Source organism: Suricata suricatta, chromosome 9, assembly GCF_006229205.1.
Source record: "Suricata suricatta isolate VVHF042 chromosome 9, meerkat_22Aug2017_6uvM2_HiC, whole genome shotgun sequence".
Lineage (NCBI taxonomy): Eukaryota > Metazoa > Chordata > Mammalia > Carnivora > Herpestidae > Suricata > Suricata suricatta.
In genome coordinates this window covers 67308917-67327765 of record NC_043708.1, presented here as the reverse complement: position 1 = coordinate 67327765, position 18849 = coordinate 67308917, and the positions used below count along the sequence as shown (strand labels likewise).

Here is an 18849-nt window from a genome sequence, read left to right as displayed (position 1 = left end):
GGTGGCCAACAAATTGGCTGCTGCTGCTGCTGGGTTGGCACTGGCAGCTGCTGCAGCCAAGGCCCCTGTTGCTGCTGCTTGACTGAGACCTAAACCTAATGTGTTGAGATTATATCCGTAGCTGGCTAAAGTATTAAGTGCAGAGGTGATGGCCACCAGATCATTGCCTGTGAAGCCGGATAAAACTGCTGGAAAGGCCGCAACGCCCGCAAGGTTAGCATGTCCTAATAGCCCTGCGGCGGCTGCAGCGGTTGGTAACACTTCAGCAGTGTTTGCATAAGGAGATCCGGTTGGATTGGAATTTGCCACTGGACCTGTAACATTGGCATAACTGATATTGAGACAGCTGCCACTCTGTGGATCCTCTTGTATCTTCTGGATGATAAGTTCAACAGCTTTTCGGTTTTGTTCAGGTTCTCCACTCACAGTGACAACCCTCTCTTGCAAGTTGATCCCATCAGGTTTCTGGGAAAGCTGCACCCAAGCCCCTGACTGCTCCATTATAGCCTTCACAGTAGCACCTCCCTTCCCTATTATCAGACCTGCTGTGCTGTTGGGAACTATAATCTTTACCTGTAATTAAAAAAAATACGTATAAATAATACTTCTGTTTTGTGCATATACATATTACTTTGCTATCCTAGCAAAAGTAAAACAATAAATAGAAAATTAATTTAAACACAATTTATGAAAGTCAGAAATAGCACAACTTCTAAAGTGACTTTTATCACATTTTAATACAAGTATCTTGTAAAATCAGAATTTTTAAAAGAAAAAGCAATTTTCAGTTTAAAGTTATTAAACAAAAACTTCCTTGAGATTTGTGCATTTGCAGTACAACTTATAAGAAATCAGTATGTTTTGAAAAAGAGGGTATCATAACTATACATCAATGGTAACATTTTTATATAGCTCCAAAATAAAAATACTGTTGATATTCTTCACATATTGTAACTTTAAGAATACCTTCGGTCTAAAACATATAAAAACAAAGAGTGCAGGATTATGATATCAAGTTAGTAAAGATAAAAGCAGCAATGTTCTAGCATGAGCTCGTTCAAAAAATTAATTTCATGTTCCTTATTACCTATTAAATTTTGTGTTATTCAAACTTTACTTGTTTCATGAGTAATATTTTCTGAGAATAAAATTATTACTAGTATTCTGATTTTTCATCTAAACTGACACACAACTTGTAACTATAAAAGTAACAAATATTTCTAAATAATTAACGTATTAATTTCAATCACTTTTAGGTACGTAAAGGTTATTTGAGAATGATATTACCGGGCCTACTTAAATTTGAAAATGACAATTTTAATTAGATACTTTTCTTTTCGGCAGTTATAGCTATGCTTCAAAAAATGGGGCTTACGACCATATTATCAAAGGTGACTGAAAAATTACTAGAGTCACATAAATACTTACAATGATCTGATGTGACCATATGAAGTACAGGCATTTTAGCTAATTTGTATTGAAACGTCCACCATGAAACCCAGCCTATTTTGATTTATTTAATTACAATCAAATACTATGATAGGAAGTATAAAATCAGTAGGGTATTTTGCATAACCCCTAAAACTAAAATTTTAATATTGAGATTTTTATTTTGGTGGCACAAAGACCCCTCTGGTGGTGTTCTATGACTCACTGGGTGGGTCATAAACTCTGAGTGCTGTGTGGCACTGAAAAGCCCTGAAATAAACCGCCTTCCCCATTCTATTGAAACGGGCAGGCTGAAATAGCCGGTTGAAAAATGAACAGGAATTAGTTGAGATATTCTATGAAAAATTTCACCAGCTAGTTTTTGGCAAGTACTACCATGCTCTCTTTAAAACAAATATTTTAAAGAAATAACAGCCACACATTTCTGGTAATTTTGCTCTTGAAGGCAACAGGCAGTGAAAGTATAGATTTACACGAGAGACTCTTGAATATTGAAAACAAACTGAGGGCTGAAGCGAGGGTGAAGGGGATGGGAGGTGATGGGCATGGAGGAGGGCACTTGTGGGGAAGAGCAATGGGTGTTATATGGAAACCAACGTGACAATAAACTATAAAAATAAATAAAAAAGAAAATATAGATTTAAATTCTAGACTGGGTCATCTCATAAACGTTTACATGTATTCACACACATGTGCAAACATATTCTTTTCCATACATATAATTGAAAGGAACAGGATTTTGACTCATTCCAATTTGTCTATAAAATAATTTCATTTTAAATTGAAATGACCTAAGTTGTCTAGAAACATTTCTTAGAAATATCAAATACATCCTTCATATCCCTGATTAAGTACATTGAGTTTCAAGAAGTAGACTAAGAAATAATTTTTTAAAACATGTTAATTTGTTAATTTTGCTCACAGACACTTTTTATAGAAAATTGTTTGTCTAAAATGCTGTAGTATGTTAAAGCATTATAATTAGAAAGTTAAACCATGATTACTTCTTACACTAATTATAAAGATGAATTAGAATCATCCTATTTTATCCTGTGCACATGAAGTATTGAGAAAATGTACTTTTAAGCGTTTAAATATCTGAATGTTAAATATGGTATTTTATAAATAAGTGCTTTTCAAAATCAGAACTTTTATGTACTTGAAAACATTTATATATTGGCAAACTGTAGTGTTTTAACATAATTTTTGTTTTAACATAATTTTTGTACCAAGAAAAATATATTAATTAACCAAAACTTCAAAAGAGCTGTTCTTCAATTATTTTAAGTTCTAATATCACTATTGTTTTGCCATTTGTATTGTAATGTAATAATTACCTGCATGATTATAACCCAAGGAGAGAAGATCATATGAAAGGTTAACTATGGGAACTGTCTTACAGACTGTCAATAAAAAGTAATGAAATACATAAATTTAAAACCACCTTAAGCTTCTACAAGATGTGGGAAAGTAATATTAATTTCTGCTACACTGCACACCAATCCACCAGTCTCCTGCTATCTGTACTGTTCTATTCTTTCCAAAGAACTTGCAAATGTGTGCATAGTACTTCCATTATTGCATGTGAGTCTGTCCTTTCTTTTTTTATTTGTACCTTTAGTCATTTTTCTTTCTTTCCAATATTCAAAGATTCAAAAATACTGTATAGCTCAGAAATTGTATGTAAACTTTTCATAAAAGTAAACACCTTGCAAAAAATCTGTCTCTTTGTAAAATGAAAAATGATACCATGATATCTATCTTTATATTAAAGATGTCCCTCTAATACAAATTACTGTCAGACCACACTCACAAATAAAGTCATATTTATGTAATAAGTACTATTCTCTGGACTTTAACTATTTGAAATAATCTTATATAAAATCCTGTCAGCCTTAATTGCTATTTTATCAAATAGGAATGTGGTCCCCAAATTTTGTTGGTAGAACGTACATCTGTCCACATATAACCTAATAAAGGTGTGTTATGATTTAAGAGAAAATATTAATGATTGCATATTAATATTTGTAGTAGCACTTAACATTAGATAGTAATAATTCTGCATAAGATTACTGATCTTAGAGATTAAATTACAAATACTGAATAGCCTAGCCAAGAAACATGTCTCCCAACTTTCATTTATTTTTGACCCAAGAAAATGATAAAGCTCTCATGGGACTCCTGGCTGGCTCAGTCAGTTAAGCATTTGACTCTTGGTTTTGGCTCAGATCATGATCTCATGGTTGGTGAGTTCGAGCCTCACAGTGCAGAGCCTATTTGGGATTCTCCCTCTCTCTCTGCCCCTCCCCTATTTGCTCACTGTTTCTCTCAAAATAAATAAATAAATAAATAAATAAATAAATAAATAAATAAATAAAATTTAAAAAAGATATGTGGAATCTTTTAAAAAATTAAAAACTTCTCATATTTACACTTTTTTCATGAATAAAAACATATATGTATCTATTTGCACACTTAATCTAATATAGACACTAACAAGAAATAGCTCTCTGAAAAGGAGGTGAGACAAAAAGAAAAATTAATCCCTTTGCATAGTGTTTCAGAAAAGTCGTGTTCTATTTCCATTTTATGTGTCAGGTCAGAGCCAAGAAGAAGTGAGGCACTAGTGTAGAAGCCTGGAGATAGTGGGCAACTGAATCCTGGGTCGGGTAGGGAACAGAAAAGGAGGGTGGAAAATTATGTAAGATGGTCTACTTGTTTACTTCTTAGATATTGGAATGTAGCATTTACTAAAGAAAAAGTCTGTGCATTGACAGTATTTGCACCCCAGTGGGATGATCCATAGCACATTTTAATAGTATGTATGGCTTCATTTTTATTGGTGAAATCTGTTAACAAACTGACTCACATATGTATATGCATACTTAAAATATCTTTTTTTAATGTTTATTTTTCAGAGACAGAGATAGGGTGCGAGTGGGGGAGGAGCAGAGAGAGGAGACACAGAATCCAAAGCAGGCTCCAGGTTCTGAGCTGTCAGCATAGAGCCTGACGCGGGGCTTAAATTCACGAACTGGGAGATCATGACCTGAGCCAAGGTCAAATGCTTAACTGACTGAGTTGAGGCAGCCCTGTATACTTATTTCTAAGAAATAATAATTGACAATAATAACCCTGGATCCTATACAGCACACAAATTACTTGGTGTAACATATATCAACTAAATCAAACATAATGTTGACAGCTACAAATCAGTTTTTGGAACTATACTCTACAGTTGCTACCATCAATTCACTCTTTCGTGGAATGTGGAGTGGCCCAGGTCCTGTGTTGGGAGGTAGAGATAAAGGATATATACGATAGTGCTCTTGCCTTTAAGGAACTTATAGATCAGTTGTAAAAAAAAGATGTGTAAATACAACGGGGCAGTGTAAACGTGCTAGAATATAAGTAAATGAAGAGTACAAAGCAGACACAAAGCCTAAGTGGATGGAGAGGCAATGATTATATTTATCTAAATGTCATTTTTGTATTATAAGAATCCTATTCTTTATTATCAGACATTTCCATAAAATTGCTCTCTGTTATCTCTGTGTTGGAGAGTTCCCTAAACCCAGTTTAATAGTGTTTATGTGCTTAAGTATTGTTTTTAAAGAAAAAAAATCTTTACTTAAATTTTCCTTATTCCTAGACTTTTAATTTTGTATTATCAAATTAACATGAGATAAGATTAACAATATAATTATACTAATTTTACTAGCATCAACTCCTTTTCAGGAAATAAAAAGTAATTGAATATTTCTTTATGTGCAGCCAAAGAAGAACCTCTATGGGAATCCTATGAAAAGATCAAAAACACTAAATAGGTAGATTTTAAAGTAGATATGTTTCTGATTAAAAATAAATAGCAAGATAAATTAATTTACTCCTTTGCCAAATAAGAACTATAACTCATTATGGTATTATAAAGCAATGAGAGTGTCTGTAGTCATATTTCATCATAATGGCAGGAAAATTATTTAACTATTTCACAAAGCCATAACTTAATATATATGCAAAACAAACTCTGTTATAATTTAAGGTATCTCAATTAATAGAACGTACTATTTTATTTAGAGATGCCATATTATATATTACATATGCATGGACTTACATTTATAAAGCAATGACTATCAACAGTGGATACTTTTCATTCATTCATTCATTCATTCACCCATTCATCCAACATCTGATCTTCCTTCTTCTGGCAACAGACTCCAGTTTTCCTTTGGAAACACCATCTCTCATTCTTTGTACCTGTGCTTCAGGTAAGGCTGACAATTTTCCAATGCTCTAGCAGTGCAAACATATCAGAGCCTGACACATCAAAATTCCCACACCCGTGGCAGGAACTGATTTGGGATTAGGAACACGGCCCAGGATGGTCCAGTAAGAGTTAACCGGAGCATTTGGTAAAACTGTTCGGATGTTCGGACAGAGATACTTGTATTTCTAGTCTCGCAGAGTACTACCCTGACATTACTAGTAACTATCTTGCCACCATATGGAAAGACTGAAACTAAAGTTAACCTAGATAAAAGAAGACTCCAGAAATGGAGAGAGAAAATTTCTGACAGCATTCTGGCATCTGAATCTAACTATGTCTCAAGCCTACCCAGATCAATATAATTCCTTTTTTTAAGCACTTTGTTAGATTTCTATAATTTATAACCAGTCAACTAGCATATTAGAAATTGTTTTCACATTCTTATTATATCATATATTATTTGCCTATCTAAAAGAAATACTACATTTTGTTGTATCGCTTGATGCTTTAAAAGTCAAGACATTACCAAGATATATCTTAGATGCGCTAAGAGAATAAATCTTTCATTTCCCTAATGTATTACACCATAGGCTACTGAGGCAGCATTTAGTAATGTCCAATAAAGATGCATGTGTCATTTGGGCATCTATATTGAATTGCTGACTAAAGTAAATTGAAAACCTCTTATTTTTTCTTTTGATTATAGATTTTTTACAGATAAATAACTGTCTTCTTGGAAAGTATGGATTTGACAAAATATATACAGGATTGCTATATGAATATAAAGTATCCAAATAGGGAAAAAAGGAACTCTTTTAACTCTCTGCTATCTGTTTAATCGGCTCACTTTTGACAGTAAAATCAAAGGCAATACAGTTTTCATAAACATGCAGTGTATCATTGTAAAATACTATGTTGTCTTTTCTTACACGTCTTCACCCATTCTTCCCCCACCACTGCCAACACCAGATTTCAAACCTAGGAGCCATCTGTGCCTTTTCTTGCTCCCTAGATCTCTACATCCTGTTATGTACTGTTGATATTTTTTTTCTCTCTGCAATGCTTCTTTTAAGACTGGTATGCCATGCTGAATCCAAACTTACCTTCTAATTCTTAGATATACTCTATATTAGTTATTTTTCCATGTTTTTTTCTTATTCTTTATTCATTTGTCCCAACTGACCGAAATGTACCTATATTCCCACACTGTTCTTTATCTGAAAATGCATATTTTGGCCTCCTGAAACACATATGTCCTGTAAGAGCAGTTCAAATGCAATATAGTTTCTAAACTCAATCCTGGTTCCCTAAAGAAGTGTCAAATGCTTTTTCGTATTTCTTGTTATGCGACTTATCTTATGCTGGCTTATATTAGCATGCAACAGATATATACCTCTCTTACAAAATCTTATTTTCCGGAAGGCCATTATTTTATTTAGTTTTGCATTTATTTGCACTTAATTGATATGATCAACTAGATAACTGTTTAAAAATAAACCAAAAAAATAAAATATAGATGAATAAGAAGTAAATAATAAACTATTTAAAATATTCCATCATGGCCATGCAATTGTGTGTGCGTGTGTGTGTGTGCGTGTGTGTGCGTGTGTGTGTGTGTGCAAAAATATAACATGGGGTTCTTAAAACAAGAATAACTTTACCATCTCTAAAATCCAAAATTCAAAGATTTTCCTTTCAGCTGGAACCATCATCCTCCAGTAATCCACCAAAATGACCAATGCAAAGGGAAAAAGGAGAGGTGCCCACTACCTTTTCTCTAGGCCTTTTAGAAAACATGGAATTGTTCCTTTGGCCACATACATATGAATCTATAAGGAAGGTGATATTGTGGACACCAAGGGAATGGGCACTGTTCTAAAAGGAATGCCCCAGGGTGCCCGGGTGGCTCAGTCGGCTAAGCATCTGACTGCGGCTCAGGACATGATCTCATGGTTCATGGGCTCGAGCCCCACATCGGGCTCTGTGCTGACATCTCAGGGCCTGCAGCCTGCTTCCGATTCTGTGTCTCCCTCTTTCTCTGCTGCTCCCCTGCTCTCTCATGCACTCTCTCTCTCCCTAAAATAAACATAAAAAAAAAATTAAAAAAAAAATAAAAGGAATGCCCCACCAGCGTTACCATGGCAAAACTGGGAGAGTCTACAATGATACCCACATGCTGTTGGCACTTCTGTACACAAACCAGAGCATGATTCTTGCCAAGAGAATTCATGTACCTATTGGGCATATTAAGTATTCCAAGAGCTGAGGTAGCTTCCTGAAGCATGTGAAGCAGTAGCCAAAGGGAACGTTAGTTGGGTTCACCTGAAGTGCCAGCCTGTCTCACCTTGAGAATCACACTGCTTGAGAAACAATGGAAAGGACTGAGTGGCTGGAACTCATTCCCTAGCAATTCACGGTATGATAAGTGTAAAAAAAAAAAAGACCTTAAGACTGTAAAAAAAAAAATTCAAAGATTATATTGCAAGCATATTGAAATGCACAAAAAGATAAATGCATAGATGTTTTAATCTTACAAAATACTGAAATCAGTAACACTCATAGGTTTATGATCACTTAAAAACCCACTAATATTATGAATGGATGTTGTACTTTGTCAAATGCTTTTTCTGCATCTGTTGATCATAAAGTTCTTATCCTTTCTTTTATTAATGTGGTGTATCACATTGGTTGATTTGCAGATAATGAACCACACTTGCATCCCAGGAATAAGTCCCACTTGATTACAGTGAAATGATTTTTTTAATGTATTGTTGGATTCTGTTTGCTAGTATTTTGTTGAGGATTTTTGCATCTTTGTTCATCAGAGATATTTGCCTGTAGTAGTCTTTTTTTAGCAGAGTTTTTATCTAGTTTTGTATCAGAGTAACACTGACCTCATAGAATAGATTTGGAAGTTTTCCTTCCTTTTCTATTTTTGGAACAGTTTGAGAACAGGTATCAACTCTTCTTTAAATGCTTGGTGGACTTTGCCTGTGAAGCCATCTGGCCTTGGATTTTTGGCCTGGGAGTTTTTTAAAAAATTAATTAATTAATTAATCAATTATACTGATTCCATTTCTTTGCTGGTTATTGGTCTAGTCAAGTTTTCTATTTCTTCCTATTTCAGTTTTGTTACTTTATTCAAATGGAGTTGGGAAAACTGGACATCGACATACCAAAGAATGAAAATGGACCACTGGTTTACACTGTACACAGAAATCAGTTAAAAATGGATTAAAGACCTAAATATGAGACAAGAAACCATATAAATGGTATAGGTGTATAGGAGAACACAGGCAATAACTTCTTTGACATTGGCTGTAACAATTTCTTTTCCTCGAGGCAAGGGAAACAAAAGCAAAATTAAAGTATTGGGACCTCATCAAATAAAAAGCTGCTTGGTAAGGGAAACAAACAAAACTGAAAGACAAACTACAGAATGGGAGAAGGCATTTGTAAATGACATATCTGATCAAAGGTTAGTTTCTAAAATATATAAAGAACTTATAAAACTCAACACCCAAAAAACAAATTCCAATTTTAAAAATGGGCAGACATGAATAAACAATTTTCCAAAGACACACAGATGGTCAACAGACACCTGGAAAGATGCTCAACATCTTACATCATCAGGGAAACACAATCAAAACTATAATGAAATATCACCTCAGGGTGCCTGTGTGGCTCAGTTGGTCAAACATCTTTTGATTTTGGCTCAGATGATCATCTCAGGTTCCTGAGATTAAGCTCCATGTCAAGATCTTTGCTCACAGTGCAAAGACTGCTTGGGATTCTCTTTCTCCCTCTCTCTCTCTTTGCCCCTTCCCCACTCACTTTCTCTTGCACTCTCTCCCACCCTCCCTCCCTCTCTCTAAAAATAAATACACTTACACAAAAAAGAAAGATCACCTCACACCTGGTAGGAATGGGGTAAAATCAACAACACAAGAAACAGCAGGTGTTAGTGAGGAAGTGGAGAAAGGAATCTCTGGCACTGTTGGTGGGAATGAAAACTTGTGCAGTCACTCTGGAAAACAGTATGGAGGTTCCTCAAGAAGTTAAAAAGAGAACTACCCTATACTGCAGCAATTGCACTACTAGGTATTTACTCAAAGAATACAAAACTACTAACTCAAAGGCATACATGTGCCTTGATGTTCATAACAACATTGTCTACAATAGACACTGCCTTCCAAATTGTGGAAACAGCCCGTGTCCATTGACTGATGAATGAATAAAGAATATGTAGTGGTGTGGCATGAACACAAGGAAGCAAAAGCAAGCAAGAAAGTACACAACCATAAACTGAATGCTTAGTCTTCATGCTCAGAGGCTTAAAGAGAAGAATAGATTGAAACCTAAAAAGAAGGAAAAGATCCCAGTGCACTCAAGAAAGGAGAAATCCCCCAATATCCTTCCAGCGTATTCTTCCAATGTAACACACAGCTGGGCCTACTTTACCACAGCCTGGTTGATACCAACTTTATCAGCTTTTCCATCAAGCCAAACTTGACTTAGTACAATCAATGATGGACTGTCTATACGCCAGGTGTATCCCTTTTATAACTGACTGTAATGGCTGAAATTGAGAAATTGGGGCAAAAGTATGGAATGGCTCTAAGGATTGCCAAGGATCCAAGATTTGAACGATTACCACGCACACACAGGAACCTATGCAGATGACTGCTTAGTAGAAAGAGTTAACTCAGCACCAGTGCTACATTGTAGTCACAGTTGACTGGGACCTTAAAGGAAGGATCCAGAAGATCTCTGGAGTTCCCATCATGTACATACATTTTTAACCAAAGGTAAAACACTGAGCAGATGGCAGATGATTATGGAGCCCCTCAGTTCTAATTCTAACACTCTACAGATAGAGTTCCTCTGCCTTCCTTTACCAAATTTTTCTGTTGCCAGTTCATATAGCAATACGCTATAAGCATGAATTATTCTACTTACTCATTTGCTCTCTTAAGAGCTGAGTATGGTTAAATATATTCACTTTTTGCTGTTGTTTTGAAATTGATGTTTTGTATCATTTTGAACTTTGCTGCATCTTTTTATAAATCAGATGATTGCACACACACACACACACACACACACACACACACAAGTAGATGTAGTATAGGTATACAATGAAAGATTACTCAGCCACCAAAAAGAATGAAATCTTGCCATTTGCAATGACATCGATGGAGCTAGGGAGAATTATACTAAGTGAAATAAGTCAGAGAAAGACAAATACCAAGTGATTTGACATATGCGGAATTTAAGAAACAAAACAAGCAAAGAGTGAAAAAAAAAAAAAGGAGAGGGAGGCAAACTGAGAAACAGACTCTTAACTAAAGAGAATAAACTGATAGTTGCCAGAGGAGAAGTTGGATAAAATAGGTGATGGGAATTAAGGACTGTACTTGCTGTGATAAGCAAGTCGTATGGATGTGCTGAACCACTAACTGAATACCTAAAATTAATATTACACTGTATGTTAACAATTGAAATTTAAACAAAAACTTGAGAAAAAAATCACTAACATTATAAGAACTGATTATGCACTATATGACTTTTCTTAAATTTTCATTGATGTATTATGTTTTTCGTATGATATTTCATAGTTTGTTACTCTTTATCCACTAAGGTTTTGTGGCTAGCCTTCTTTACCCATCAACATATAGTCAGACTGGTCCTAAAAGTCCAGAATACAAATATATTACCATTTACTTGATTATGTGATGAACTGGATGAATTAATAATATGACTCAAATGACAGTTTCTACTGTCATAATAATATACATATGCATATGCAATTACCTCCTACCCCTTGCCTTGGTTCAAGCAATTACATTTTTACCCCAGAATAATTAAGTTTATACTTCATTTTGTATCTTCTTCCAAAGGACCATACGGTATTTCCCCTTGTGGATACAGGATATGAGAGGGAATGACAGACAGTAGACCTCTTTTTTTGTGTCTCCTTGGAAGAAGACAAAAACTGAATGATAATCCCCATAAAATTTCTAAAGGCAAATAAAGTTTAACTATATTTTTACTTAATACATTATTTCACTTTGCCCCTTGAAGCATTACTCAAAGATTTTTTTCTTTTTCTCTTGATGACTGCTGCCTATTTTAAAGATACATCACATCACATTCCAGAGAGGGATACACTTAGGTATAAGAAAAAAGAAAAATCTTTTTTCGTAAGTAAGAACAAAATGATTCCTGTTATGTTGAGATGCTATGTACTCTAGACATAATTATGTCAAAAAAGAAAAATACCCAAGTCATATAATTATAAAGAAACCATAAAAGTTGTAATAAACTATTTTTTGGGCAGCCTATTATCTACAAATGAAAAAACCTTGCAGCATTGTCTTCTTAATGCATATTTTACCAAAATGAGGTTAAATTTCTGGAACTTCCATTTGTCATCATCATGTATGTGTCAAATTATCAAAAATTGCTTATAAATCTTTATTATTATTACTATTATTATTTTAAACCATATCTTCTTAGACAAGCTCAGAGTTTATATAATAAGATTTATGTTCAGAGGTTTTAATTCCAATTACTGAAAAAAATGTACTTGAAAAATTTGGGTTTTTAATATGAAAACTAATGCTTTTAATTTAATATTTTAAAGGTTGTAAAGTCAATTTAAAAAGTGAAAAATAGCTATGACCATTACAGTAAGGGATATGTCCATGGAAGTGGATGATGAGAAGGGGTGAAAAATAAGGATAGAGGGAATCAAAAATTCTATTTTGGATATTTTAAGTTGGAAATCCCCATCAGACATCGAAGTCACGATACCAAGTAGGTGATTGGCTAAAGGTCTGGTGATCCGAGGAAATTCCACAATTATTTAAAGCACTAGGAATGGATAAGGTAATTTAGGGGAACGTAAAAGTGAAAAAAACAATTCATTAAATAGTAAACAGTAAAGAACTTTAACAAGAAATTATTAAATGGCTAAAATCAAAGATATTCAAAATAAAGCAGGAAAATTAATCACTAAAAAAATAGTGAACCAAATGTACATGAAGTAATGGTCTAACTATTAATCTCTTTCTTTTTAAAAATGTGTAGTAGTATATATTGCCTTCTGGAAATCACATTGTATTTACTTATAAAACATAAGTTTTGCTTTAGGGTGTCTCACCTTTAGTGATCCTTCTGAAAAAAAAAAAACCCAGAACACGGAAAATATCATATACACAAAACAGTGACAGGTACTACATGAAATTATAAAATAATGTGGAAAATAACATAAAATTCTAAAATATATATAAATGTGTATGTAGAATCTGGATCAAATAGTGTAAAATTATATGCAGTAAAACTGAAATGAAGGGAAGAATAGAAACTGAATTACAGGTGAGCTTCCTTCCCATATAAACTTTGTCTTATTTTAATATTTTAAAAGCAATGTAATAAAAGAAAATTTAAAAAGTTACTTCTAAATTAACTGCTGAATAAACAAATTCTGCAAAATGAGAATAAACAACATATTTAAAATAGTTTTAATACATTTCTTGGTACTCACTGAACAATTATTTATTCAGTGAGTGTTCCAGGTACTGTTCCAGATTTGTGGATTTTATAAAAGTAAATTTAAAAAATTAGATTACCGCTTCGTGAAGCTTACACTCAGGTAGTATCTATCATAATGACTACTAAATATTTAAATTTATATTATAAAAGTAGTTGAGAAATGACAGAGATTTAAAAAATACTTTTAAATTTTAAAATAAGGAAATTTATAGTTTTAAATAAGAATCATGAAATTAAAATAAATATCTATTTAGGAAAAGCAGAAAGTTAATGTTAGAATTTAAAATTTTTTTAAATTTTGAGTTTATTCATGGATTGATTTAATATTCTATGTTATAACCAAACTAAGTATTTTCAGAAGTAAATGTCTCAACTAAGTTTGAAAAATCAATCTCCACTTAAACTTCTGTAAATAGATGAATTTTAAAAACTTGCATAATTTGGGTTTTTAATTTTGTTTTTTCAAATGTTTGATTAAGCCATTTTTACCATTAAAATTAAATCGTATTATTTAGTTGAAAAGATTGATATGCAATATTTTTTACCTGATTTAAGCTATTACTGAAGTCAAATACAGGTATTTATAGGTATTTTATATTTACTAATCATCCTGATACAACACTTCTTATATTTGATTTTACCAACAGTTTTTCTGGGGCCAATACTTATTATTTATAATTAATACATGCTTGCATTTCAGTATCTTACTAGTAAAATTTGATAATTTATTATCAAATGACTATCATTAAGAAAATGAATATTTCACAAATTATTCTTACTCAACACTTGAGATATATATTAACAAATATTAACTAACATAAAAGACTACAGAAGAATGTCAGTAATTTAACAAACTATATTATTAATCACAAAAGTTAGCTCTTTCCCTATATATGGATTAAAGTAGTTCACTTCTAATATTTAATAAATCATAAAAACACATTAATTTTATAACTTCTATTATTTGGCTCAGAACAATTTGCAGTAAGTTAATGAAATAGAACATTTCTTTTTCCAAAATATTTTTAAAGAGTATCTTACAAAAAACTATCATCTAATACAAGAAAAAAACAATAGCTAAACCAAGTGCTTAGTGAAACAAATTATAAAGGTATTAGGTTCAAAAGATGAAAATGATCAATTTATTATACCTAGAATATTCCTTAATCAAAGATAAATTAGAACAGTCAACAATGAAAAACTTTTTATTCTATAGTGAGCAGGAGTCAAACTCTCTAGCCTGGCCAAACTACTCTTATCTGAAAGAACATGCAAAGACATTCACATGCTTCAAATTTCTAAGCATTTAAAAAAGTAAAATGTTGAAAATAATCTTGATAACTACCCCTTTTATATGGCTTTATTTGAAAAATAAGAAAAAATTCTATTGAACTGTACACACACAAGCAAGAAGACTGAAACACATTCCAGAGTACAAAGCATTAAATACTTAGATTATATAAATGCATGTATAATGTTCTGTCTTGAGAACACATTGTGATATAATGATTGTAGCTATGGCTGCAAGAAAAACATCGATGAAATAAATAAAACACCTCCACCTAGTTGGTAGTCCAGAAAGACAGAATATTGCAAATCTTTCAACTTATGAGCCAATGCCTGAGTCATGTATGAGATGTAAAATGAGCAACATTACAGAGTGACTATAATTTTTCCCTGAAGTATACCACTTTTTTCAATCTGAATAACTGAAAAGCACTAGATTTTCCATAAACATGGATATATCTTCATATGAAATTATGCCTTTAAAAGGGACTTTGGAAGGTCATATAATGTGGTATTTACCATATGGTGTGTTATGAAAATATAAATTAGGTGCTTTCAGCAGCAATTCCTAACTTGCTCTTGGGCAGATCCTCTGATTCCCATCACACCACACTTGGGTGTGAAGAACACACTATCTACCATCTACAGCATAACAAACTAACTTCGAAGTTTGCAATAGAATGAATATGGTTGGAAGCATTCGTTTAACCCTTTTCCATAATTTTTGTAATCTGTATATAAAGATCTCCAACGTGAGAGAACTCCTAATCATTCCTGGTAACTGTCAAAGACTGTTAATGCTCTCTGAGGAGCTAATCATTCTTTGTATAATAACCTTTCAGAGATTTAAATTATACTAGTTAATAAACTTACTATTCTCAATTCTAAACCTAACACCTACTCTTCAACTTTTCACAAATCAAATATTTTTTAATTTATTATTTTTCAAATAAAGTGTGTTACATAGTGAAAAAAGTCTTGATAAAGTCTGAGAGATGAGACAGTGTTAGTACACAATCCATTTTAGTCCACTAATACGCATTCTTCATATAGTAAACAGCTTTAGAAAATATTTCTCTGACTCTTTAAATATAAAATCTGCAAGATCTATTAAGTAAGTATATCCATAGGTATTTCTGATGTAAAAGTAGGATTGAGAACCTTTGATATATTAAGAAAAATGAAAATATTACATATATTACATAATTTGATATAACTTTACAATATGAAAAAGTGTCATTTCCTTTGTCAATTAATAAATGTCTCCTCTAGGCCTGAACCCTCTTCCTTGTGAACCTTCCTGAAATTCTTCAGTAAAGCATTCAATGACTAGAACAAGAGGAGTCAAGTAGCTCAAACATATATATAACGTCAAACATGGTCCAATCTTTCTCTTGGGAAATTCCCACTTTATATTCTTTAAAGCACAGTATATACCACAACTGAAGTCATTTTCTCTATGTTTTACATTTCCAGTTAACATTTTAAAAACAATGTAGAGATATAAATAGAAAAAGTTAATAATGTTCATATTCCTTGTCATCCTCTATGACACATGAGCACAAGACGTTTTCTATTAAACATAGGGCCATATGTTTCTCAGCAACTTAATATTCTTTAAATAATATATTATTAACACGATTCTAAGCCAATTTATGTGGCTCCAAGTCATTATTTTTAATGGCATCACCACATAATATTCTGCAATACCATAATTTATTCAGTCATTCTCCTGTTAGAGGTCAGGCTGTTTCCCAACTTTGGCCACTGCAGATAATACTGCGATACACATCCTTGTCTCTTTATTCCTATGTATTGGTGCATGAAGTTTTACTGGATAGAGTCTCAAAAGCTGCAATATTATAGCATTTGTTACATCAATATTGTATAAGAACGATTATTTCCTATTTCCCTGCCAGCACTTCAAGTTTATAAATGCACATCACACACATACACACAGATTTCTTGTGCTCCTGATCTATGTGCATTATTAATACACACAGAATTTTATCTGTTTGGTAAAAAATAAGTAAATCTTCTGATGTTGATTCATCTTACCCTGATGCCTACTGAGGTTAAACATGCTTTCATATATTTATTGGATATTTCCATTTCCTCTTCTGTAAAGTGTCTTTCATAATCTTGACCTATTTTTCTCCTTTTTTCCCCCTTCATATCTAGGAGTTCCCTCTAAATTAGAGTTAGTAATTCACTGTCATGTGTTAAACATATATTTTTCCAAGGATACTGCCATCTCTGCTTTTTAATGTGTATTCTGCTTACCAAAAATATAAAGTATTTATATACCAAATCTTTTAATGTATTCCTTTGTTCTGGATTTCCTTCTTGCTTAATAAAAAGTCATCCTCAACTTGATTTCACACACTATAATTTACAGTTTCAATCTTGAATGCATTGAGATTTATTTTTACATAATATACAGAATGAAGGTCTGAATTTATTTTCTTTCAGGTGAATAGTCAAGTACACCAACACCATTTATTATTAAATAAAACATCCTTTTCTAAAAAAATGAATTAAAATGACACTTAAATATTACTCTGGACCAGGCAGTGCTCTAAGTGCTTCTTATGTTTTCACTTATTTAAGAATCAGAGCAAACCTATGAGCTAGGGTACTGTTGTTATCCACATTTGTACGATGAGAAACCCAATGGCAAAGTTAAAGATGTTTCTTAAAATCAGAAAATTAGAAAGTGGTAAAGATTTGATTTGAAGCCACGAATTATGACTCTAAATCACAGTTCTCTTAATCCCTAAATTAAACTACTTTTCTTAACGTATAATAGTAAATCATCATATGTACTTGGATTTCTGGAATCTAATAGGTTTCACTGATCAATTATATGTGTTTGTGTTAATATCACACTCCTTTTATTATGATAGCTTTATAACAAATTTTAATACTGAGTCAAATGTCATCCCACAAATATATTATTTTCATGATAATCTTTTTACTAAAAGTTTACTGGTAACTCTTAGGCATTTATTTTTCATATGAATTTTAAAATCATTTTGCCTTTGTTTTTATCCCCCATAATACCAAAAAAAATTGGAAGAAAATGAAAATTACTATGTATTCACATTTTAATTTAAAAGTATTGATATTCCTATATTAAATCTTCTCTTCCAAAAGTCTATCGATTCATTAAGGAAGCATTTTATGTACTTGTATAAAAACTGTACATTCTCTTAGTATGAATTCTATCCTTTTTTTGGTTCAATTTATCTTGGGAAGTTTTACAAATTTTGATATATACATATGTATATATATATGATATAAACTAAGAAACTACTCTCAAATATTAGCAATTTTTAATATGAGCAATTTATAAAGCTCATCCTAGTAGTAAGCACAGTACATAAACTCTAATGTATATAATAAAATCAGTTCACTTAAAAAAACATTTGGATTTCATTACTTTTCTAGAACTTTCTTAAATACACTCCTAATGAACACTACCCTGATATTACACACATGTACATACACACACACCAACTCCCAGACATACGCTGAAGGAAATAAAAATTTGGGTATTTTGTTGGAGAATTATGACAATACTTAAGACAGCAGCCTGACACGCTTTCAAACTGTGTACTGAGCAGATCAGAAGTCTAATGAAGAAAGTGATGTCCCTTTGTTAACCTCGTTATTCAATACAGAAACACATAAACACAGGGAGCACACTGGTGGTTGCCAGAAAGGAGGGCATGGGCGGAAAATTGGAATAGGTGAAGAGAATTACGTGTTACAGACTTCGAGTTATAAAATAATTAACTCACAGAGATGCAAAGTACAGCACCGGGAATACGGTCGATAATGCTGTAATAACACTGGTGACAGATGGTGACTACACTTTTCATGGCACTGTGTAATGTATAGAGTTGCCAAATCATCATGTTGTGTACCTTGAATTAATATGACATTGTGTGTCAACTATACTTAAAATAAAGTTTAATAAATTTATTAAATATTATTAAATAAATTAAATTGCAATAAAAAATTTAAAGCATCCTTTATTCATGTGGTTTACATTTTTAGAGAACCTATGTTCAAAATTTCATTTGCCGGGATTTTCAAAAGTAAACTAGTTTTTAAACATATAGGCCATAAGCCTATTATTTCCCAACCCAAGTCATTCAACAAATATTAACAAATATTCAACAAAGATCCCTGTTGTCATGCATCTTAGTTTCTAGGAAAGTGAGAGAGACAATGCACAGTAAATATGAGAATAAACAAATATATGGTTTTCTATGAAGGGATGGAAA

At 32.5% G+C, this 18849-nt stretch overlaps 1 protein-coding gene across 4 annotated transcripts in view; it reads right to left on the bottom strand.

Moving 5' to 3' along the window:
• NOVA1 (NOVA alternative splicing regulator 1) overlaps window positions 1–18849 on the bottom strand; it is a 149446-nt gene that overhangs the window by 4963 nt on the left and 125634 nt on the right. For all 4 annotated transcript variants that reach the window (XM_029951957.1, XM_029951958.1, XM_029951959.1 and 1 more), the window contains one exon: window positions 1–573. This exon is cut by the window's left edge and continues 4963 nt beyond it. In XM_029951957.1, the coding sequence (XP_029807817.1) occupies window positions 1–573 (573 nt within the window). The remainder of the gene's footprint in view (window positions 574–18849) is intronic.